This window comes from Malus domestica, chromosome 06, assembly GCF_042453785.1.
Source record: "Malus domestica chromosome 06, GDT2T_hap1".
Taxonomy (NCBI): domain Eukaryota; kingdom Viridiplantae; phylum Streptophyta; class Magnoliopsida; order Rosales; family Rosaceae; genus Malus; species Malus domestica.
Genome location: NC_091666.1, coordinates 14150953 through 14176509, shown reverse-complemented (window position 1 = coordinate 14176509; position 25557 = coordinate 14150953). Strand labels below are relative to the sequence as shown.

General features: G+C 38.4%; 2 protein-coding genes across 2 annotated transcripts; both read left to right on the top strand.

The window, feature by feature from the left end:
• The first annotated feature begins 462 nt into the window (after window positions 1-462).
• LOC139196818 (uncharacterized) lies at window positions 463-1083 on the top strand. The gene has a single exon (XM_070823162.1). The coding sequence runs from the start codon at window positions 463-465 to the stop codon at window positions 1081-1083; it is 621 nt and encodes a 206-aa protein (XP_070679263.1).
• A 12303-nt stretch (window positions 1084-13386) lies between these two features.
• Window positions 13387-17835, top strand: LOC103437319 (hydroxymethylglutaryl-CoA synthase-like). Its single transcript, XM_008375796.4, has 12 exons — window positions 13387-13831; window positions 14469-14575; window positions 15039-15171; window positions 15294-15437; window positions 15554-15712; window positions 15870-15943; window positions 16046-16121; window positions 16252-16307; window positions 16410-16497; window positions 16614-16754; window positions 16834-16983; window positions 17308-17835. Exons 1-12 carry the CDS (start codon window positions 13769-13771, stop codon window positions 17512-17514), a joined length of 1398 nt encoding a protein of 465 aa, XP_008374018.3. The 5' UTR covers window positions 13387-13768; the 3' UTR covers window positions 17515-17835.
• The last annotated feature ends 7722 nt before the right edge of the window (window positions 17836-25557 follow it).

Sequence of the window (25557 nt, the reverse complement as noted above, 5' to 3'; positions counted from 1 at the left end):
GCTAAATCCTCTGGACCCTGAGTCATCTAATACTACTCTGGGGAAAAAAAGGGCAATTATCTCTGAGTCTGAGGTTTCATTGCAACCCCACAAAAAATCTAAGACTACTTATGCTTCATCCCAAGCTACGAAAGGGGGTTCGCAAGGCCTGGGAGATAAAGCTTACAACAGGTCTCTCGCTAAAGCTAGGGGTCACGGACTAAGAGATACTGGCCACTATGATAGCCCTGCAGCGCGTCGAATGGTCACTCGTTCCCAGCAGGAAGAGCAGCGGGTGGCAGTGCAGTTTAACAAGGCAAAAAAGATTATTCTTGATAAGGAAACCTCTGAGTATATTACACTTGAAGGTGGAATTGGGGGTCTTATCCCAATTGAAGCGGAGGAAGTTCCTGACAAGGATGCGGCGGATCCTGATAATCCTCCAGGCGGTGGTGGTTGGCCTAGAACAGCCACGGGTCAGCCATGATCTTTCTAGCTTGGAACTGTCGAGGAACTGGGCAGGCCTCGACAGTTGACGTTCTGCGGGATCTAATCCACATAAACAAGCCCTCCATTGTTTTCCTTTCGGAAAGGAAAGCTAGAAGCAATGGAATTGAAACTCTCCGACGATCTATGGGTTATCAACATGGGATTTTTGTGAAAGCCATCGGCCAGTCTGGGGGCCTCTGCCTCTGGTGGAAAGATGTCCTAGAGGTTCAGATTATTTTCTCTTCAGCTAATGTTATTGATACTTGTGTTCAAGATTTTGTTTCAGGATCAGTGATTCGTCTTACTTGGATTTATGGTCCCCCCCCCCGAGCTGAGTATAAAGGAACCTTTTGGGAAAAGTGCACTAGATCGTTCACAGCTGATGGTCTTCCTTGGATGTGTGCGGGGGACTTCAATGAATTAGTTTGGCCGCATGAAAAACGAGAAGGAAGAGAGTGGGAGGTGGGACGTAGGCGATTTCTAAAAGAATTTATGCAACGGAAGGAGCTGATCGATCTAGGGTTCTCGGGTCCACCTTTCACTTGGGAACGTGACTGGGAGGATTGGGGTCTGATCGAAGAACGACTGGACAGGGCTATGGTTAATAACATCTAGATGGAACACTGGCCGAATACTTGTGTTTCCCAAGGGCCCCTTTTGGGTTCCGACCATCGTCCCCTTATCATCAATACTTCCCCTCATTTTGTATCCTCCCCAAAACCTTTCAAATTTGAAGCCTATTGGCTTACTGATTCTGATTGTGCTTCTGTAATTTCAAATGCTTGGAATGAAAATTGTCATGGTTCCTTTTCTTCGCGGTGGTTATTTAAACTTAATTGTTGTAGAAGTGCACTGACTAAGTGGAGTAGCTCCAAGTTTAAAAATAACCGTAAAGAAATAAACAAGCATCTGGCAGCTCTTGAAAGGATCAATGATATCCCGGACCAGGCCATTCGAATTTCAAACAAAAAGAGCACTGAGAGTCAGCTGGGTGACCTCTGGAGGAAGGAGGAGTGCTATTGGTTGCAGCGATCCAGAATTTCGTGGCTAAAAGAAGGGGATTCAAATACCTATTTCTTTCACCGCTCTACAATTCAAAGAAGACAGTGTAATAAAGTTATGAAGATTAAGAGGGATGATGACACTTGGATTGAGAATGAGAGGGATATCCGTAATCAGTTCGAGAGACATTTTATATCTCTTTTCACTTCGGATGGTCCTAAGGACTCGTGGGAGGCTTTAAGTGGAATACAAAAGGTAGTAACGGCAGAAATGAATTCATCTATCTCCAATCCCATTTCCATGGAGGAAGTCAAAGATGCTTGTATGCAGATGGGGGGATTAAAAGCCCTTGGGCCGGATGGCTTTCATGGGATGTTCTATCACAATTTCTGGCAATCCATCAATGATGTGATCAATGGAGCTGCTTCGGAATTCTTTCAACATAGTCTTATCTCCCCTGAGATGAATCACACAAACATTGTGCTTATTCCAAAAATCCCCAACCCTGAGTCTGTCTCCCAGTTCCGCCCTATTAGCCTCTGTAACTACTCTTATAAGATCCTGTCCAAAATTCTTGCCAACCGTATAAAACCTCTTCTTTCTTCTATTATCTCTCACCATCAGGGTGCTTTCGTGCCGAACCGACAAATACAGGATAATATTCTTCTAGCCCATGAAACTTGTCACTATCTGAAGAATAAGAAATCTAAAAGGAATTTTGAGGTGGGTCTTAAGGTTGACATGAATAAAGCTTATGATAGAGTTGAGTGGGATTTCCTGGAAGAAGTGATGATCAGGATGGGATTTCAGAGTCGGTTGATTTTCCTAATCATGTCCTGTGTTCGGTCAGTGTCGTTTTCGATTTCTCTCAACGGGAGGGTTGGCGATAGATTCAAGCCTTCCAGGGGCATCAGACAAGGGGATCCCTTATCCCCTTATCTTTTCCTATTTGTTACTGAGGCTCTGTCTACCCGGATATCAGCTGCGTGTAGTGAGAATATCATCCAGAGTGTTTCTTTATCAAGAGGAGGGCCTATCATTTCCCACCTGTTATTTGCTGATGACTCCCTATTTTTTCTGAAGGCTAATCCTCAAACTTGTACTGCTTTCATCCACATCCTTAACACCTATTGTGCTGCTTCTGGACAAAAGATCAACTATGATAAATCCACCATGTTCTTCTCTGCAAACACTCCTCAACCTGTTAGAGAGGAGATTGGCACTATTTTAAACATGTCGGAATCCCCGGACCCCGGGAAATATCTTGGTTTGCCTACAGTTTGGGGTAGGTCGAAGACTGCGGCTCTGGCCTATGTCAAAAGCCGGATTCAACAGAAAGTTCAATCATGGAAGATAAATTCTCTATCTCAAGCAGGTCGTGAAGTTCTCATTAAAGCTGTGGCCTATGCGGTTCCCACGTACCCAATGAATTGCTTTTTATTTCCTCTTACATTATGCAGGGACCTGGACGCTACTATCGCAAACTTCTGATGGGGTCAAAAAGAGGATGAGAGTCGGATCCATTGGAGGAGTTGGGAAACTATTTGCCTTCCAAAAGCTGTTGGTGGCCTTGGCTTTAGAAGCTTCTCAGATTTCAATAAGGCTCTTCTTGCAAAACAATTTTGGCGTCTCATCCAGGAACCGGATTCTTTCTGGGCTAGAGTTTTAAAGGGTCGATACTTTCCGAATGTGGATGCTCTATCTGCAACTAAGGGCTCCTGTGCTTCTTGGGCCTGGAGTAGTCTTCTTGAGGGTCAAGCTATCATCATACAGGGAGCTCGTTGGCAGATTGGGAATGGTGCTGTTGTAAGTATTTGGAAAGATAAATGGATCATGGATGCAGTTGATGGTTTGCTTCACCCCTCCACCCCGGTCCCTGATTCCGCCCCTTTACTTGTGGAAGATATCATTCACCCCGTTTCTCGTACATGGGATACTAGCCAAATCACCCGGTTTCTTCCTCCGAAGGATATCCGAAACCTTGTTGAAACCTGTATCGGGGATGGGAATGATCCTGACCGTCTGATCTGGCCTCATACGAGAATTGGGGCTTATTCGGTGAAATCTGGTTATAATTTTTCTTATATCCCCAGGGCAAGGGAGTTAGTCTTATGTAAGGGCAAATCTCAGAGTTCTCACCAAGCTGGGAATGATTTCTGGAAGTCTTTGTGGAGTATTAAATATTTGCCCAAGATCAAATTATTTCTTTGGCGTGTGGCTACTAATTGCTTACCTACGATACTGGGCCTTTTCAATAGAAGGGTTGTCCAAAATCCTTTGTGTCCTCTGTGTAAAGAGTTCCTTGAGTCAGCGGAGCATGTCCTCTTTCTCTACCCTTGGACGATTGGGGTTTGGTTTGCTAGCTCCCTAAACTACAGGTTAGACCGATCAAGCATCACTTCTTTTGATGCGTGGTGGGTCTGCGCTTAAGAGGACGGTGGGCGTTAATTCGAACTCGCACTCTTGGGTTTACACAGTGGCATCCTTCATATGTTGGGAGATTTGGAAATCTAGATGTAATTGTATTTTTCATGGTTCTGTTCCTTCCCCGGAGTATACAGCCGAGAAAGCTTCTCGGGCTGCGGCGGAGTTTTTCACGATCACTGGGTCTCAAGGAGACCCCAGTACTCCTTTGCCAAATTTGACTGTCTCTCATCCCCATGCTTGGGAGCCCCCCTCGCTTGGAGTTATCAAGGCAAATTTTGATGGTGCTTGCTCAAGAAATTCCCTTCAATCTGGATTGGGCGTTGTCTTCCGTTCATCAAATGGGTCGATTTTTAATGGGGTTTCCTCCCCTTGCCTTTCTTCTTCAGCTCTTCAAACGGAGGCTAAGGCTGCTCTTCTTGCCGTCCGTTCAGTATTGGATAGTAACTTTAGCGATGTGGTTTTTGAATCCGACTCGAAGGAGCTTATCGGGAGCTTAAACAATGATTTCAAGAAAGCCAATTGGACCATTTTTCCCTTGCTAATCCAAATTCGGAATCTATCTATTCAGTTTCGCTCAATTTACTGGCGGTGGGTTCCTCGTCAAGTGAATAGTGCAGCCGATTGGGTTGCGTCGCATTGTAAAAGAGGGATGTGTTCTGATGTTTGGGTCATTCGACCCCCATCCTCTCTAGTTCATATTTTGTCCAAAGATGGTCTCCCCTGCCCTGCTTAATTCCCCTGGAGTTGAGACTGTGGAGAAGTGCAGATTGGACCTTAGCCCCGCTGTTGTGTCGTGCTTTGTCTTCTCCTAGTCTTAACTCTAAGGTGAGTCCTCGTTGACTCTTTTTGCTGTTTGGTTCCTGTAATCTTTCCTTTCCTTGTTTTGCAGCTTGGCTGCTGGCTTTTGCTGTTATGAATGGTTCCTCTTTGTCCAAAAAAAAAAAAAGGTTGTGATTGTACTAAAACTTGAGGATGTAAATAGTAATTTACCTTTTTGTTTTTGTTAACAAATTATATCTCTCTTTTTATTTTATAAGAATTATTTCCCTCTCCTTTATCATGCACGGTAGTACAATACACGTGTAGAGCAAACAAGAAAAGTGTTACGACAGCGCATCGCTTGACCTGGCCGCATCTGCTTTCCACACCACATGCTCCGATGCCTAAAGCCTAATCCAACTACCAAAACTATGGGAATTAACCCCACTGGATAATTAACCCCCATCTACTCATCCACCAGTGAATTATTGGATTGGGGCCAAGTAATCTAGGACAAAAGGGCAAGTAGCATGAACGGAATCAATTGATATATTATTTTTCTTTTATACAGACGCTATATTAACATTAAAAATAAAAATAAATAATTTTCAAACTCACTATTTTAAATATTTAAATCTAAAATCTCATTTAAATAGAAAGGAAGAGAGAAACAGGGTCATCAGTATTTTAAGAAAAATAATTGTATTTAGAAGAAAATAACTATTTTCAAATTGTTATTTGCATAAATGCTTGAACAAATAGGAGAAACTATTTTATGAGTGAGGATAATAATGGGTATTGCCATTGCCCGAAAACTTTTTCAAACAGTTCTTGGCTAGGGATGGGCAAATACCCATTGGTTATGGATAACCGCGGTTACCCATCCATTTAAATTTCACAGTTACGGTTATGGGTAACAGTTTAGATAAATAACCGTTATGGGTATAACTGTTTACCCGTGGAATTTAAATGGACGGTTATGGGTATTACCCGCAGTTATAAATGGGTACCCATTTAACCTTTTATTTTAATATATGTAAAACGAAGAAAAAAAATAGTTTCTAGCTAAGTTTAGTATCCCGAAGAAATTGGGGTGCTCCACGGTATGCGGGTTGCCCCGAGGGGTGTGTCTATCTGACAACTATTTTTTGCAGATGATTCGATGAATTTTGTTGAGCTTCGGTATAGGAGATTCAGGGAGTACTAGAGATGCTTGATTGTTATGCGGATGGTTCCGAGCAAGTTATTAATTGGGAGAAAAGCTCCTTATTTTTTGGAGCTAATTGTTCTACATGGCAAAGGAAGACAATTGGGCAATGTACTAATATACAAGATAGGGATGTTTTTGGGAAGTACTTGGGATTGCTTGCGGATTTTGGCCATTCCAAGCGTGCATGAAGGATTATTTTGTGAAAACATGTTCATTTGAATAACATCTATAGCATGCATTTAACAATTAAAAGGCGGAATCATGCTTGCATGCATTCAAAAACAAAACATTACCCATGAAATTCAAAGCCTAGTAGATTGGTGAACCAAGACTCAACTCAAATCAAAGTGAGTTGAGAAATTTATACCTTTGTAGATTCCTCTTTGCATAAGCAAAGGCTAATCACCCAAAGAGAGGGCCTTCATTCCTTGCATCTTAGATCTATGGATTTTGGATGGATGAAATGGTTCTCCAAGTTCTCAAAATAGAGAACATCTAAGTCTCCACACCAAGGTTAGATTTAAGTAGAAATGAGTGACCTTGGAGGAGTAGGATTGCTAGATACACCCTCCAAGGGGGCCGGCCTCCTAGAGAGAAAAGGAGAGACAAGTTCTCACCAATTTTCTCTAAAAGAAACCCATAATGAATTTTAGGCTATAAAGTTCTTTATATAGTCACTTCAAATAAATGACCTAAAGAACCAAAAGGCCATTCTCTCTAACATGGTCGGCCATAAGGGTTTTATTGGGCTTTTGGGCCTTTGTGAATTAAGTTGTCATACAACTTAAGTCAATGGGCTTGACGTTCGAAGCCCATTGGGCCTTGAGGCCCAAAACTAACCCGTGGTCTTTTAACGAACTCTATTCGTTTGATTAATTAACATATTAATTAATCCTTGCCATAAATAATTAAACCATTTAATTATTCTTACTCATCTCCATTGTTTCTTCAATCTCCACCTTACACGGTGTACGATCCATTAGGTTCCTATTAGCGAGGCATTGGGCGATCAGAACTCTTTCAAATCAATTGTGAATTGAAACTTACTTTCAATTCTCCCTTTAGTGTTTATACACGTTTAGGGCTTCCACAAACCAAGAGTGACACCTAGCAGCATATCATGGTTACTCAAGCTAATCAGAAGAGGTAGATAACCTATTCAGTTTAGGATTACAAATGCAATACGGTCTTTCTCTAATACAATACTCTTGACCACATTGTTTGGTTTGATAGTTTATTCATGTCTACTATCCAATGTGATTCGTGTGCTTATATGATTACCTTGAATGTGATTTGGAACGATTTTCCAAATCTCATTCATACTCTGGCCAGAGATTCTAAATCATATCATAGAGTATTCTCCCTCAAACGGTTTGAAGGTTAGAGATCCCTTGTTGCGCATTCACTTGCCTCCATAGCTAAGTGGCTTAACCCCAACGATGCCGTGGACACCCGCGGATGGGGTGACTTTGACATAATCAAAGATCAAGGACTTAACCACAAGACAAACGTGATGCCTCAGGTCAAAGGACTACTTTGCATTATCCCAACCATGAGTTCTCATGTGACATGAATATGAGAACTCTTCATTGATCGTGTTCAGTGAACTTATTCTCTATTGAGCACCTACGTACTTGTCTTGATGTCACACACACCAATGACTCGAGACTAGTCACTCTCCCTGAGAGAAGACACAGCACGTACTGATCTTAACGAACTGTCAATGCCCAATTGGCAATCCTATGATCATGAACGTTTAGGATGTGTCTACGAAAGAATGGTCTCATGAATCTAACTTCTTTAGATTTCATTCTCCCAATCACATATTCCTTGAACTTATCGTTTAAGCATATAACATTTATATGAGACGGCTCAAACAATAATATTTGCCCTTGATATTAAACTAGATTAGTTTAACATGTGAAATGTCCGTAAAGTATCATCATATGATTGGTTTTAGGGCACATTTCCAACAGTGCAGTGTTCAAAGAAGTCCGGAAGGGTATGGATGCACGGTTTAATGGATGGGCAAAGCAATATTTGTCGCAAGCAGGTAAGGAGGTGTTAATTAAGGCAGTTGCAATGGTTATGCCAAATTATGCGATGTCTTGTTTTAAGCCTCCAGTGAGTACGTGCAAAGAGATGGAGCAAGAAATAGCGAGATTTTGGTGGAGGGGAAATAAAAAAAATTGCGGAATGCCTTGGATTGCATGGGAAAATTTGAAGAAGAGTAAGGCCGCAGGGGGGTGCGGTGATTGGGGGGTTCAAGGACTTACAATGTTTCAACCTTGCGTTCTTGGCTAAAATTGGGTACTAACACACACACACACACACACACAAGAATATTAATTAACCTACAACCATGCATGATTCTTGTAATAGATTGACCGTCAAATAATTGGGAGACATCACATATATTCATTGCCGTTAATACAAAAATACATGTTAAATGTACTTATAACGGTATTTAATTGTTAGAAAAAGAAAATTATGACAAATTTCTTTTTAATTTTCAAGTTGTTAAAAAAATAGGTAGACGGGTAAAAAAAGAGTAAACGGGTTAAAAACGGATAAACGGGTACTCGGTTATGGGTAAATGGGTATGCGGTTATAGGTATGGTTAACCGTTTATAAGCGGTTATGGGTATGGGTATACCCGTTTATGTAAATACCCAACGGGTAAACGGTTATGCGGGCAAGAGCTTAAACGGTTTTCGGTAAATAATCGTGGTTACCCGTCCCACCATAACCGTTGCCCATCCCTATTCTTGGCACCATTTAGACCATCTCCAAGAGAGTCTACAAAACTAAATTTGAACTACTATTTAGGATTTTTTGTGCTCAAAGAGCGTTGTCAAATGCATCTTCAAATTAAAAAAAATATCATATACTCTCTAGATTTAGAGGCTCTCTATCTCAATCTTCAAACATTATTTTTATTATAGTAATGTGGCTTTGTCAACTTTTTCTCAAAAGTAAATTACTAAAAAGGTCACGCAATGAAACGTAATAATAAATACACAGATTTCTTGAGCCTTATTGGAGCAAAATTATAAATCAACAAATGTTAGTTTTCAGATTGTCATAGAGTCAACAAACTTGTATTTCAGCCACTTACTACAGTCTAAGAGTATTTCTTTTTATTTATAAGTGAGAGGTTTTAGGTTCGATTTTCGCCAAATGCGAATTTGAATCACATTATTACTAGCTTATTATGAGGCTAAGTCCACTCCTTCTCAATTAATGTAGATAATATCATTTATTCAAACAAAATTAAAAAAATAAAAAAATAAAAAAAAACTTGTAGTTGAGGAGTCATTTTCAAAGAAATTGTTGGAGTTGCTCTTGTGCTAAAGCTCAACAAATGTCCAAATTTGTGAGTAAAAGTCATACGTCATCCCTATGTATGTCAATATCGAGGCAACTATCATTGATTGGTGAACATTCAAGAGAGAGTATTGTAAATATTATTTATTATGTGGATGTTTACTTCTAAGTCAATATAATATCTCAATAGTTGTACACATTTCTATGTAAATCCTATGCCTATAAATAGGCATTCTAATGAGAAGGAAACCATGGACTTCTCCTCCATTTTCTCTATTGTTTCTCTCTCTTTTTTTTTTTTTTTAATGAAACGATAAATTTTGTTAGATTAGATATTAGATTAGTCACTGATAGGGTTCGAACCCATGTCATCATGTAATGGCTCAACACCTTTCCAACATTGTGGTAAAGGGCCACTTGCCTCTGTATTCTCTCTTATTCCATACTTTATTTCCAATGTTTTACTAGTTATTCAGGGATAATTTGGCAAGAAAATATAAATAAGTTGATGTGGACAATAAGTTACCGGACCTAATCTAATAAGGGATGTGATATCTACACATCCTATTTTACTTCTCACCCATCTTTCTAATTTTCGGCCGTCAGATTTGATGACTTGAAGAAGATCAACGGATAGAAATTAACAAATAGTGTGTGAGAAGTAATTTAGGGTGTGTAGATAGCACACCCCATCAAATAATTGCTCACAAAGTTGAACTTTTGTCAAGTTTTGTATAAAAAATATTTCGTTGATTATAAGTGTAGAAATTAAGGGCCAGGATGCGTTTAGTATTTAAAACATTAGACAAATTATTATTAAGTATAATTGGCTAAAAAGAAGAGCAAACGCCCTCTAAGAAATGTATATTAACTGATTAAACTACATATTATGAACTATGAAGAAGTCAAATTTGGTTGTCTATAAATATGACTCCTCCAACCAAACACTAATTTGTTATTGCATAAAAGTGCAGTAGGACAGTACCCAGCATAATTAATATGTCGACAACTAACAATAAACAAGATAAACGGTGGCGGTGCATTAATTCTTTAACCTTTGGATTTTTATTTTTGTATTTACAATTAGAAATTTGGAGTATCTCATTCTTCAGTACAGTGGAAAATCCCTTATATTAAAAGTAGGGACTATTTTGAACCCTGGACAGTTTTTTTAGTAAGGAATAAAATAATTTATGATAAATTCATTTAAATCACAGAAATTAAGAATCAAACACAAAACCTCAAATGCAATGACGAAAACTTTTGAGAAGCTACAAACTACTTGCTTTGAACACGTTAGTTTTTTTTGTTTTTTTGTTTTTGTTGAAGAAAAAATTCCTAACTAGCTGGAGAATGAGACCCATTCAGATTTAGTTACAACTTTGAAGGGGCCAATGATTAAATTTAAACATGTATATGATTTATATTAATAATACTAAATATCTTACCAACTTTCCTTAAACCACCAAATCAAGGCGACAAGGAAAGATAGTGGGGACAAGCTAAAGACCCCAAAGTTAGGTTTCAATATCATCACTTATTGTGAACTTGACACTTATGCGTAAAAATCTAACACCTTATTTATTAGGATATTTAACCACCTGCATCGTATTTTTTGAGTTCTCGATAAATGACTAATTAGTTCTTTGTGTGATAATATTTTGGTTTTCACTATTGAAAAAGAATTTGGACTTGTTTAAATGTGCTTTTAAAATAACTAAAAGCGTGTTTAGAAAAAAATGTTTTTTCGTTTAAAAAACACTTAAAATGTTTTATGCAAGAAGCACCAGTTATGTGCTTCTTTCAGGAAGCACTTTTAAGTGTTTTTTCATAATTTACTTGCATTTTTACTAAGAATTGGATCCAAAAATATTTTCATCAAAAACATTTTCAATCATTTTAAACGCACATTCAAACAAACACTTTATATTCGAATCTGGATTTGGATCCTCTCCTGAGCTTAAGGAGAGGATCCTCCTGACCAACACATATTGGCCGTTTGATGAAAATCCAACGTCTATAATTATTATAACTTTAAAGGGACCCCCTATTTGTAGCCGTTGAATTTTCATCTAACGGCCCACATGTATTGGTCAGGAGGATCCTCTCTATATGCTCAGGAGAGGATCCAAATCCTTCGAATCTTGCCTGCCTCATTGGTAAAAACATATTTAAACCAATCTTCCACCAAAGGGCAAAAAAGAAGTATTGGAAATTGACACGTTGAAAACTCGATCATAAAGATACACTAATTAGTAATCAGCAAGTCTGCAAGTTTTTAACACAGCCAAGGCTGTGATTAGTTTTTGTTCAGAAAAAAAAAGGTTGTGATTAGTTTTTTTATTTTTTTTAACAAACGATATTATCCACACTAAGAAAAAGAGGGTAAACTTAACCTAGTAATAATGTGGTTCAAATTCATCTTTGATATTTAATTTGCTTTTAAGTAGTCTCTAATCGCCATTTAGTATTATGGTATAGTAACATTCTTTTATTGCAGTAACAGAAAGCAATCATGCTCATGCATCGTGATTCGTGGTGCAGTTCAATCTAGACCGATTCTTCTCCTACAACAACTGAGAGCATCTCCAAAGAAGATGTCAAAATATTCAAATAAGCAATAATAGTAAAAAAGACAGCATCAATGTTTTCTAATCGAAAAGCCAAATATGATGTGGCATGACATGAAATGACATTTCCCTCATTGATCTCAAATTTGACATGAGCTTCAAAAAAATTTAATTAATTATTAAATGGTTTTTATTGATTTAAAGCCTTATCTTTTAATTTCTTTTTATTACGAATTCAATGTTTAAATATTTTTATTTTTATACATTTTAATTCTTTTTCTTGCATTGCCAATGCAAAGAAAATAAATATGAATTTTAATTTATGTTTAAAACAATGTTTAAAGATGTCAAAGTATCACATAAGTTGTCAAATTTAAATTTTGACAGCTTATTTGGAGATGATTTAATAATGGGAAATTTTCTATCTTATCTTCAAACCCAACTTAAATATTTTTGCCATTATATTCTCCATTTTGCCCTGACGTTATTTAGAAAGTAAAAATAAATTAAAAGAACATGAACCCACATATATGCCCACCACTTTTCGGCATCTTCTTTGCTGATGCAAGCGTGAATCTCTTGTCACCGGCGTCTCTTAACCTCCTCCTCTTTTGTATTATCTCCCTTCTCATTTCTCCCTCTCCCTCCTCTATTTCTCACTCTCTTCAATCATAACGCCTGCATCGGAGGCCTACAAGCATAGTTGAAGCTATGTGAGGGTGAGGAGTGGCGGTCGCCCCTCCCTTCGCCGAAAAACATGCCTAGGACCACTTCGATTGAAACTTGCACAAGTGGTGTGTCATGGTAGTCCTCGGCTGAGAAGGAGCTCCTTTCTGCAACTTCCATGTCAGGGCGTTTGGCATACGTTGTCGAGTCCATACAAATGGAGACCAAAAGCTGTATGTTGATGAGTATGGTGCTTTTGCTTCCGTTTAACTACTTGAAGTTATGTTTGCCGCAACTCATTCAAACAGTTAGAGACGTGAAGATCAAGAGCAAAAAGCTGAAGCACAGTGCTTGATAATGTAGAGGATAAGCAGATTGAGAAAACCCAAGAGTAGAACTTCCTCTCTAGTTATAAGTTTCCGAGTGGTACAAAGCCGGCAATGCGAATAACCACAAATGTCTATGGCCGAGAAGGGATGGCGGAGTCGTTGTCGAGGAAGGCATTGAGTTGAAGAGGGATCATTTATCTTGTATGGACATTTCGAAGTCAAAACTTGTGGAAACTAAATGGTGTGCCATATAAGGCGGTTGTGATGTTAAAAGAATTTGAATTGAAGTTGCCATGGAGAATCGTCGGTGAATCTTCCGTGGGGTTTGAGGTGGAAGAAAACCAATGGGTGTGGAAAAAGATTTCAGTTTTGTTTATTTCTTTTTTTTCTGTTTTAATCAAAGGGTGAATTAGGAATTTTAAGAAAATATTTTTTGTATTGGGTGTAGAAAGAAGTTGAATGGGTTCCAATAAAATTTCCCTTTAATAATTTAATCCATTAGCTAGTTTGTTAAAAAATAAAATAAAATTCAGTAATTAAAAATTAAAAATTAATAACCACCGGAGCAATGAGGGAATGGGGGATGGACGATGCCTTTTGTGACCGTTAGATTAGGGGCAAGGGCAGTAAATTCGACAAACTGGCGGTCAAAGACAGAAGGCGCCCTCCATCTCATCATATTTTGCACGAAACTCACGAAGTCTGCATTTTGGCAACTCTGAGGAGAGAGAGAGAGAGAGAGAGAGAGAGGGAGAGAGAGAGTCCTCTCCCTATAAATACACAGCGAAGCCTCCCAATTGTACAGCACCTCCAAACCTCTCCACATCTCTCTCTCCCTGCAAATTTCTTGGATTCTGTGCGAGAGACTCCCATTCCTCTCTCTCTCCTCTCCTCCTCTCTCTAAATTCAGCTCGACGAGCAGAGAGGAGCGCCAGGCATTTTCCGATCTCTCGGATACTTTCGCTGAGGGATTTCGTTCGTCGAAGTGACTTAAACGCTCGCCGGAGAAAATGGCCAAAAACGTCGGAATTCTCGCCGTCGACATCTACTTCCCCCCTACCTGTATTCAGCAGGTGACGATCCCTCACTCTCTCTAACTCTTTTCGATTTTTTTCAAATTTTAGTTTCCGTTTCACATTCACATCGATTCCCCGTTGTGCGTCTGATTTCATGATTTTTGTATTTTTATTTTCGTTGCTTGAGAAGTGAGGAAATGGAAACTAATAATCATTTTTTGCTTTATGTTCGATTATTTTGTTAAATCAGACAAAAAAAAAAAAAAAGCAGAGAAATGCTCAGTTAATTGAATAGTTGATTTTTTTTTCTTTTTCAAAAATGATTTTTTCTTGAATATTTCTTTTGCATTAATATGTGAAGTATTGTAATTAGACGATTGACATGGAATTTGAGGTTTGTTTTTTGTTCAAAATTTTAATTTTATCTGAATGGAAACAGGATCGTAGATTAGCTGATTATACTAATTGAGTGAAAGATGTTGTGGATTGGATTTCCAGAAAAGTTTGAACATCGATTGGTTTCTTAATGCAATCACACGCACACACGTGTAGCACAAGGGTGTTCGAGGCATATATTTCTCCTAGCTATAATTCCCTGCAGTGATATATCGATATGTGTTTCATGATGTCTTGTTCGTCAAACTAGTTTGATTTCCGTCAACTATTTAAACTTTTCCTTCTTTACGCAAAATAGGAAGCCTTGGAAGCTCATGATGGTGCCAGCAAAGGGAAGTACACTATCGGACTTGGACAAGATTGCATGGCGTTTTGTTCAGAGGTGGAAGATGTCATCTCAATGAGGTACTAGTTTTACATTTGATCCTCAATGCTTTTGTAGCTCAACCAATTGTATTAGTCCCCTCATTGCCATTGCGTTTAGTATTAAGTAGAAGGTTTTAAGAGCACAACAATATGAAAACTGTCCGACTTTGAACAGTGGAAATCTTTTGTCAACGATACAGTTGACAAAGGGAACCTTCTACTCCTGTTTGGACATAATGATCATAATTGTTGGGGAAAGGGCCAGATCACGTAAATATCGTTTTATCTTCTTGTATTACATTTCTTTACTCTTGTGCATGTTAGTCTTAAAACTGTTGTTTTTTCTCCGTAGACACCGTTCGCTATCTGTCTTTACCTTGTACATTATGTGGTCTACATATATATCTATATATGTTTGTATATGTACATGCATGTATCAATTCTTTTAAGGAGAGTGATGTTGAGACTATATAACGGTTAACTTTTGACCTTGAATTTTCAGTTTGACAGTGGTTACCTCCCTTCTTGAGAAATATGGAATTGATCCAAAACAAATTGGTCGCCTCGAAGTAGGAAGCGAGACTGTGATTGACAAAAGCAAATCTATTAAGACCTTCCTGATGCCAATTTTTGAGGTATTGTTTTTTTAGAAGCTGTATGCTCTGTCATTACTCCTTTTAATACAGTTTTTGTTTGGTATCCGATTTTATGCCCATCTCAAGCTAATGCCGACAAATATTATATATCAAATATGCAGAAACATGGAAATACTGACATTGAAGGTGTTGACTCAACTAATGCATGCTATGGGGGAACTGCAGCTTTATTCAACTGTGTCAATTGGGTGGAGAGTAGCTCTTGGGATGGACGCTATGGGCTTGTCGTGTGCACTGACAGTGCGGTATGACCGCTTACATTACCTTGGGTTAACGTCGATAAATAATTAACACAAATTTCCGTTCACATTACTTTTATGTACTTTTATTTTATTTATCTTATCGGAATTTTCTATATCAGGTCTATGCAGAAGGACCTGCACGACCTACTGGTGGAGCAGCTGCTATTGCCATGCTGATTGGACCTGATGCTCCTATTTCTTTTGAGAGCAAAATTAGGGGAAGTCATATGGCTCATGTGTATGATTTTTACAAGCCCGACCTTGCTAGTGAATATCCGGTAATTCTTCCTACCATTTTTGACAGTAGGAATCATATGTTTCTGTTCTTATTTCCTCTGTTTCCAAATGACTTAGGACTATTAATATTTATACTTGAGTGATGCCTTACTGGGTTTCCTTATCCATTATTTAATCATCAATCTGAAATTTTTGTAGGTTGTTGATGGAAAGCTTTCTCAAACATGTTACCTGAAGGCTCTTGATTCTTGCTACAAGGAATTATGTAAAAAGTGAGTTCCTATAAAAATACTTACATCGTGCTATTTTGTTGTATTGTTTTTGCTATTATTTGTTTCTATATAAATGCCTAATTGTTTTCTTTCTTTCTATAGGTATGAGAAATTGGAAGGTAAACAATTTTCTATCGCTGACGCTGAGTATTTCGTATTTCATTCTCCATATAACAAGGTATATATTCTTAGCACTTATCAATTACCATGCCACTGATATTTTTTTTTTTTTTTTTTGTGGTTTACAACTGAGATTTCGAATGTTTTCCTTCTCCTTTTAAAATAATTTTCCCTTTGATTTGTTGCAGCTCGTACAAAAAAGCTTTGCTCGTTTGGTGTTCAATGACTCCGTAAGAAATGCCAGGTACTGGCCTTTCCTTGATCCCGTCTAAGAATCATAATGCTCCGGTCATTATTCTTAATGAATGTTTACGTGGTGATTTATTTGATCTCTTTTCATACACAGCTCCATTGATGAGGCCGGGAAAGAAAAGCTGGCTCCATTTGCTGACCTTCCTGGTGATGATAGCTACAATAGCCGGGATCTTGAAAAGGTACAGTTAACACCCTTGAAAATCTTATTATACTTGCAACTTTCTCGATTCCTTTGATTGCGAGCATAGTTTTACTTATATCTGGTGATCTTTGTTCACTATTTATTTAACTACAGGCATCCCAGCAAGTCGCAAAGCCTCTCTACGATGCTAAAGTGGTACCTACAACTTTGGTACCAAAGCAAGTTGGCAACATGTACACTGCATCTATTTATGCAGCATTTGTATCCCTCCTTCACAACAAACACAGCTCATTGGTAAATGTCCTAGATTTCTTATCCAGAAGGCTCGACTTCACCTGAAACTTTTGGTATAATAAATTTTGTTTGATAACAGGATGGCAAGCGGGTGATACTGTTCTCTTACGGAAGTGGCTCAGCTGCTACCATGTTCTCATTGTGTCTCAATGCTGGTCAACAGCCCTTTAGCTTGGAGAACATTGCAGCCGTTATGAATGTTGGAGAGAAGTTGAAAGCAAGACATGAGGTACTAGTTTTTTCCTTCTTTTTCTGTAAGCATAGTCGTACCATTCAGATACGAACAAACTCTATTTTTCTCAAGTAATGCTTGCATCTTTATGTAATAATATCTTGATTACAATGTGATTCCAATAAATCATACTGCTCATTACTTTGTTTTTGAAATTGCCATGTTAAATTCCTTGGCAACACGTTTAATTGAGTGCTATTGAATAATTAGAACCATATTCTATCCAATGGGAAGTCGGCCGAATTATCACATGTTTGATAAATTAGAAAAGCACCCTCGGCATGGAATTTGTTTATTGAACAACGCGCGTCCTTGATGCAGTTCCCTCCCGAGAAGTTTGTCGAAGTGATGAAGATCATGGAGCACAGGTATGGAGGGAAAGACTTTGTGACCAACCAGGATATCAGCCTTCTACTTCCAGGCACATACTATCTTACTGAAGTCGACTCTAAGTATCGTAGATTCTATGGCAAGAAGGATGCCGCTGCCACCTCTGATGACAATAGTGTGGTTGCCAACTGTCACTGATGGACACAATTTAAGCCTTTCACGCGGTTAAGTTGAGATTTTATGTTCTTCGACGTCAGGTGTAACTCGTAAAACAGAAGATGCTGGCCTCCTTAAGTTTGTATGTTTAAAGCAAATAGTTTGTTCTACAGCAAGTATTGTCGGGTTAAAAATTGTTTTTTCTGTTGTAAAATTGATGGTGGGTGCAGTGGAATAAATAAACAAGACACAAAATTTACGAGATTCCTCTACAGTCAGTGTGACTAGAGTACATCCTCGGGGCAGCATTGATGCTTTCATTATAATCTGAAAATAAGAGTACAAAAATAACTCTCTCTATTATCTCCTCTCCTCTTCTTTCCTCTCTCTCTTTACCGTGATTCTCTCTGTATTTTTGAAAGCATTACGAAGTGCTCTATTTATAGAGCAACTTCGAACTAATGCATTAACTGCACTTTGAAATTTACATCATCCATTTTGACAATACCATATCCTGCATCTCCAAATTCCATTTCACTTTGCATGGACATTGAAAACTTCTGCCAAAGTACTGTGGGCATTCACTACCCACCAGCATTTTCAACACTCCCCCTTGGATGCCCACATATCAACATCATTTGCCTCGTTAAAACCTTGCTTTGTTTTGGATGCTCCCTCTAATGAGTATCTCCCCTTGTTTTCAAATCATTTAAGTTGATCGTTGATCATTCTACTTCAGTCTCTTAGTGAGAAGAGTTGCCGAAAGAGGTGCTTTACTTGTTGTTAACTTTCCACATGCTTGTTCTTGAGGACCTTCTGCTAGACTTGATCCAAAGGTCTGAATTTACTCATTTTATCTAGAGCGGAATTTGATTCAAGAGTAGTGAACATTTGATCTTGAATCGGACTTGTGATTTCTTCAAGGACCTTCGAGGCTTGATCTTGAATGAAATTGGACCATGAGGAACTTCATGTGACAAGTGATCTTCGGTTTTGTCAGGGATGAATCAGCACGTGTTTGTTGCGCTTGTCTCCACATGCTTCAATGTATCATTTTCACTTTCCTTACTTGCTCCCCTTGCTTAAGTAGTATTTTCCCTGTTTTTCCCCCATGCATGTGTGGCATCTTCTCCTGTAGTATTTGCCCTCTGATGCAGGAGTGGAATGCAACCCTTGCATTTGGATGGTTCATCACTTCTTGGTGACTGGAGACCCAGCTCCAACAACAGTTGAAGATGACTACTCGAGAGCTAGGTAAGCAATCAGGAAAGGTTCCAGGCAGTCGATTCCTTACCTGGAGTTTGAGTGGAGGTTCTGATATATTGCTTTCTTTATCCTTGTCTTTGCAGGAAAGAACAAGGATAAAGGAAAGAACAGGGAGATTGCATGATATGAGATACTCTTGCTCTCGTCCCTGATGATATAAGATACTCTTGCTCTGGTGTGACTTATTTGAAGAGGTATTCTCAGAGAGGAATAAAACTGAGTATGTTGAGAGGTTTGGTTGCAGATGCATCTTCGGCAGTGAGAGAGAGAGTTAGGAGTTTTGGATGTAGGCCTTGCCATGGAGGATGAAAGTCGACATATATAGGGATCTCCCCAATAGCAGGTAGTGGTGTGGACGTGACTTTGTCATCCACGCTTGTCGGCAATAGTGTTGTAGTTGGAATAGTGAAATTCACGCGTTTTCAACTTTATCAGAGATCTTTGACAAAGTTGTACGTGATATCCAAAAGCTGAGATTACGTCTGAAAAAATTTTATTCAGGAAAATCTGGCTTTTGAATTCAGAGAGCTGTGCATCTTCGATCTCTAAACAAGTGGCTCTGTTGCCTCTTCTTTTATAAAGGTATTGATTGTATTCAAATTTGCACACTTTGAAGATTTCCCACTTGCGAAAATTGTCTCTGTTGTATTTATGAGATTTCACTATATCCAACCTTTTTCTTTCATCAACTTCTGAAAATGGCTTGCCCATCTAACATTTGCTTAGATTTGAGTCTTAGGACTAATACAGGCGAGCCGCATCAGGATAATATATGGCGCCCGTCTTTCTTATCTTCAAATGGTCCTCTTACGGTTGGGGACTCTGTGATGAAGAATGACCTAACCGCTACAGTGGTAGCTAGGAATCTTCTCACTCCCAAGGATAACAGAATCCTTTCAAACCAATCTGATGAGGCTGCCGTTCAAGACTCTTTGGCTCTCAGTATTCAATGTGCGAGCTCCGTTTCTAACATGGGCCAACGCCTACTTGCTCGAACTCGCCAAGTTGAATCATTGATGGCTGAGGTGGCAAGTCTTAAACAAGAGATCAGAGGGCTCAAGCACGAGAATAGAGTGTTACACATGCTCGCAAATAATTACTCAACGAACATGAAAAGAAAGCTCGACCAGCTACTGGAATCCGAAGGTTGGATTCAAAATGACAATCAGGGGTTTAAGTCTTTATTCCAAAGACACCCATTGTCTCAACCTTCTGGAGTTTCACCAAGTACTGAGGTTTCAAATAATCAACCTCTGGTGCCTCCCCCTTCTGGGGTACTTCCGAGTACTGAGGCTTCACATGAACAACCTTTATGAAGGCTCCCTCATGTTTTCATGTGTATGTACATGTCTATAATTCCTCGGATATATCAATAGATAAGCTTTATTTCATTCAATGTATTGTGTCAAATACAATAAAGCATATACTTCACTAAGATGTGGTACTTCTGGACCAAATATCAATTTATCTTTACCCTCACGAAGATAAATGATCTTTCTTAGTGTCTACATCATTTGAGTATTTAACTCATAATCTTCAATCCATATGGTTCTTTATAAACATCATGGATAAGATTCGTGTTGGCATATTGTTCGATCTGCAGTTCGAAACAATATTTCCTTCAACACTTTACAATCTTTCTTGACTCTTTAGGAGTCCCAATTTAATATCATCAACTCTTCAGGAGTTCTAATGTCATCGATTCTTGTAAGAGATTTTAGTATGTTGCAACAATATCATAATGATAGTACTCACTAAGGAAATTATACCATCCATTGGTATTGAGTACATATTTTATGCTTTACCCTTCGAGGGCTTACTTCAAGCAAGTTGAATCCTTCAGGGATTTTCTACACTTCATGACACATTTTCTTTGGAATTTATACAGAGCAATTTGCTCCCATGTATAATTGAGGGATTTACTTATGGAGATATGATGTGGGCGACTCACAACTCTTCGTATATAATTCTCCATTCATATGAACTCATTTACAAGAGTATAATTTCAGGTTTTAATTAGTAACCTTGTGTCATATCATGTGAGTGTAATTCACTGTATTACAAATGCCTAATGTAACCTCCTTGGTTCAACATCTTTTGGCTATTTGTATTACATTCAAATATATATAGGTCCATTTTCCCACGTTCTTACAAAATTGTAATGGAATTGCCTTTCTCCATCTTTGTTTTTCGTTGAAAAGAACGAGACTCAATATCAACACAGCTCATTGATGATTTTAGTAGCTACTTGTAAAAACCAAAATTACCATTGGTTATCATCAATCTGTGATCCCATATTCTCATGTGCATGCGCATGCACAAGAGCTTTTTATTTATTTGGATATCCATTGCCTTTTTAAGGGCATTACACTATCTCTTCCAGGATAGTCGTAATTTAGAGAATGCGGATTATAACCTCTTTTTGAGCGTTATAGAGCTTGGATCTTAATCTCCACTTCCGGGAGTTGAGTCATTGGAACCTATACGTCTATCATGCTTCATGCATGAGACATCAACATTCCCATGTTCGCGGATTATCCTTTCTGGGATGTGTATCCATGCGGTAACTGTCATGCTTCTGGCATGCAACAGTTATGCTTCGGGAATTCAATAGTTCAGTAATGCAATATTCTTCTTCTTTCGAAGGACTGAACCTTTTTGAGTCTGAGGGTTTGTCACGCTTTAGGCATGCAACAGATAACTCATTTACTGCCTCATTATTTTGTCCAAACAAGGACATCAATTCTTGTAAGCACATTTGAAACAGGTATATGTGATTTCATCACTTTCTTTGCATCATTAAATGCATCTGGCATTTGATTGTCACATCATTGCATCATTCAATTATTCTTACTTCATTTGATTGCTTCGTGAATCAAAGTAAGATAAATTCTCTTCGTTCTTCTGGAACGATCATTTCTCGTCATTCTTCTGGAATGATATTTTCTCATCGTTCTTTTGGAACGATATTTTCTCCCCCTAACGGTGGGAAAAATTGTCTTATCAAAATAACAGTCCGCAAACCACGCAGTAAATATATCCCCAGTCAAGGGTTCTAATTATTGAATGATAGATGATGTTCAACATCAATGCCCATTTCAGTACGTTGTGGCAGTGCAATAGGCACATAGATAACACAACCAAAAACTCGTAAATGTATAATGTTTGGCTAGTTCCCAAACACGAGTTGTACTGAGAAATATTGATGGTTGGAAACTGGTCTCAACCGAACTTAATAATGCGTCATGTAAAATGACATGTCCCCATGTAGAAAACTGGTAATTTCGTTTTCATGAGCAGAGCGCGGGTAATCAATTTCATCCGCTTAATAAATGCTTCTGCTAAACCATTTTAAGTATGGACATAAGGAACTTCTGGTCCTTATTAAATAGTCTATGGACTGAGACTTTTATGACCTTTATTACAATTAAGTTGAGGCACTGTGGCACTTCAAACTTAAGGTACTTATCAAGAAATTTTATGTCTTGATCTTGAGGATCAAGGGACTTCATGCTCGATTCTTTTTGTATGATGGAACTTCGAGTCCAATCATTTTTATATGATGAGGATCAAGAAACTGCAGGTTCTGATCTAATCAAGGAACTCTGGGTCCTTGTTATACTCATCGTAACAAAAGATAAGTACAATAAATAAATTAAAGCAATAGGCAGTAATTCCAGCCATAGTAAATAAATTGCATTTAAGTAAATAAAGCTTGTGATAAGGGCTTTAATTCAGCACCATTCACATAAATCAAAACTTAAAGCAGTAGGCGGTAAAACCGTCCATGATAAATAAATTGCTTTAAAGTAAATAGATCTTGTGAAAGGGTTTTAAACCAACACCAATTCACATAAATAAATATATACTTTCTCTTCTTTCTTTTCAGATGGTACGACACCATCCAAAAAGTCTTCACTCTTTATATTTTATTATCTAAATGGTGCAGATGCACCAGGCACCAAAACCTTTTTGTTTCTTTCTTTTTCAAATGGTGATGTGCACTATTGACTTTTTCAGATGGTGCCATGCATATTCCATAAACTTCCCTTTTTTTCTTTCTTTGTCTGTCTCTACCAGTCTCGAAACCCAGGGTCAGCTAGGTTGTTGTGAAGGTCACACAAAACCAATTCAATCTAGAAAGGCTACCAGAGACTGGCGTTGTTCTTGCTTGGCCCAGGGAACATGGCATCATAAAGCAAGAACCTCCATACAAAGACATAGATGACAGCGGGGTTGATTGAGGCACAAGAGAAGGAGGCTTGTGTGGATTCATTCTTGCCATCACCATCTCAGACAACTGAGTATTCATGGGAGTTCTCGAGATCTGTCGAAAACGACGCGATCTGGGTTTCCAAGTCTAATGAGATTCTTCTGGATCTCTAGAAACCAGTTGTCAGGTACGAGTTTCTTATCTCGTGACGACTTCAGGTCATTGTAAATTTCAATTCTCACCGAAATTTGGCGGAGCGCTTCTGGCGCGGTGGGAGATACAGAAAATGGACATACCTTTTATTCTGTGAGATTTTTGGCTAGTAGAGGTGGGAGGTAGGTAATGTTTCACCGGATTTATGGCGTTGTGCTTTCCACTAACATGAGAGCTTCTCGTGCTGATAACGTGTTGTAAAATTGATGGTGGGTGCAGTGGAATAAATAAACAAGAAACAAAATTTACGAGGTTCCTCTACAGTCAGTGTGACTGGAGTACATCCTCGGGGTAGCATTGATGCTTTCATTATAATCTGAAAATAAGAGTACAAAAATAACTCTCTCTATTATCTCCTCTCCTCTTCTTTCCTCTCTCTCTTTACCGTGATTCTCTCTGTATTTTTGAAAGCATTACGGAGTGCTCTATTTATAGAGCAACTTCGAACTAATGCATTAACTGCACTTTGAAATTTACATCATCCATTTTGACAATACCATATCCTGCATCTCCAAATTCCATTTCACTTTGCATGGACATTGAAAACTTCTGCCAAAGTACTGTGGGCATTCACTACCCACCAACATTTTCAACATTTTCTTTATTTTTGTTTAATAAATTGTTGATGGTAATTAGTAGTCCTCAATTGTACTGTAAAAGCTCTCTTGAAAAAGTATACACGAAAATGATTAGCGCACGCTCCTTTTCTCATTCTTTCTCCACACCCATGTTTCTTTATGTTTTTATTCTCCTTTCGTTTATGCGGTTCAAATGTAAGAGGATAAAGAAAAAGAGTGAGCACAATGTCAATGTGGCTTATACGGGAGACAAACTTGGTTATACCGGCTGTGGCTTTCTGCAAGTTTCATACACCTGTTATGCGGTTCTCATACATCACGTGACGGGTGTGTGAAAGCGGAGACGGAGGGTTTTTTTTCCTCTTTATGTGGTGTCGAATCTGGGACTGGGTGAGAGTTGAGGTGCTTCTGGGTTTCAAACTTTAGAACTTACAAAATGCACTTTGATGCCAATAGTCCACAAGAGCGGCCAGAATCTGGATAATGATACCCAGATAATTGATTTCTGCACAGTTTAGTTTGTGATTTTGGGACATTAATCATAAGAGAAATTTACCTACAACAGAGTTTATACCCTTTTTTCTTTCTCCCTTTTCTTAAGAAGCATTCGTGTGAGGAATGCGATATATAACTGGTAACATGAAGGTTCTCTTAATAATGATTGCCAAGGGTGCAAAATTTGCCTTTCATGACTGAAAACAATGTCAACTAGGTTCTAAAACAAAGTCACTCAAAACAGATGTAACAGAAACTACATGATCAAATCCATCTTTTGGCTTCACCCCATTTAACAAACGTATTTTTCTACAACGCAAATAACAACTGAATTCCCCACGCTCTTCTCATTCACTCTAGTCATAGTGATGTTAGTCTTACCAATTAATTTTCGATTTAATGACATTTCTCTTCTTAATGTTAAAAGTTGTTCTTATCTCAAATTCTTATATTTTGTTGGTAGAGAGTAGTTGCCTCATTTGTAACGTAAGAGCATCTCCAAATGACATGTTTAACCTGCCACGTAGATTGACACGCCCCGATCATGATATTCCTCGAATACCAGAATAGGCACGTGTTGGCCGACACCTGAGGGTGACGAAAGTCATTTATTGATACAAAAGCTAAGTATAAGAAGTAAATAAGGGTTATGAATTTAAAATACAATGAATTAATAATTTAGGAACGTGCTCAGAACATACAACTAACTAGAGTTCTAAAAGAATTAATGTAAAATTGAATGAATAAAAGAATGGGTCCTACACCGAGAGGACTCGAAGATGTAGATGTTGCAGTGCATGGACGTCAGGATTGTATGCCTTGATTCTAAGACCTGGATGGGAGCGCAAAATAAAGGTGAGTGGGCCAAGTTCGTATATATACAATAATAATAAAATATTTATCAAGATACTAACCCCCACAATTTAAATGCAGAAAACTACTAGCATAATAAGTAATACGTTTACTGAAAACCCTAGCATGCCAAAAACATCTCTAAAGACATATCGCGGAATTACATCGCGGAAACCAAAACATCCAACATCTCACAGGTCGTCTCGTAAGCGCTGTGTATTGTTAGTAAGGTCACTGAATAATAATAATACTCCCAGCCTAATGCTTGCACCTAAGTCTCTGTGCCCGTAGCCAGAGATAACTCCCTCCGGCCCAATGCCTGTCTCCATGTCCCTTAGCCTTTCGCTAGGGATTATTTCTCCCAACCTAATTGCCAACACCAAATCCTCATCCCAGGCGGCATAGTGTCCACTAGGTACGCACAAATAGTTACGCCTAATGAGTAGATTTTATATTATATATTTTACC

Bases quoted from the DNA above. Each gene is read 5' to 3' on its own strand.
- LOC139196818 (XM_070823162.1), top strand. From the start codon at position 463: ATGATCTTTCTAGCTTGGAACTGTCGAGGAACTGGGCAGGCCTCGACA.
- LOC103437319 (XM_008375796.4), top strand. From the start codon at position 13,769: ATGGCCAAAAACGTCGGAATTCTCGCCGTCGACATCTACTTCCCCCCT. The intron at 13,832-14,468 runs GTGACGATCCCT...TACGCAAAATAG, and splicing joins CCCCTACCTGTATTCAGCAG to GAAGCCTTGGAAGCTCATGA. The intron at 15,172-15,293 runs GTATTGTTTTTT...TCAAATATGCAG, and splicing joins TCCTGATGCCAATTTTTGAG to AAACATGGAAATACTGACAT.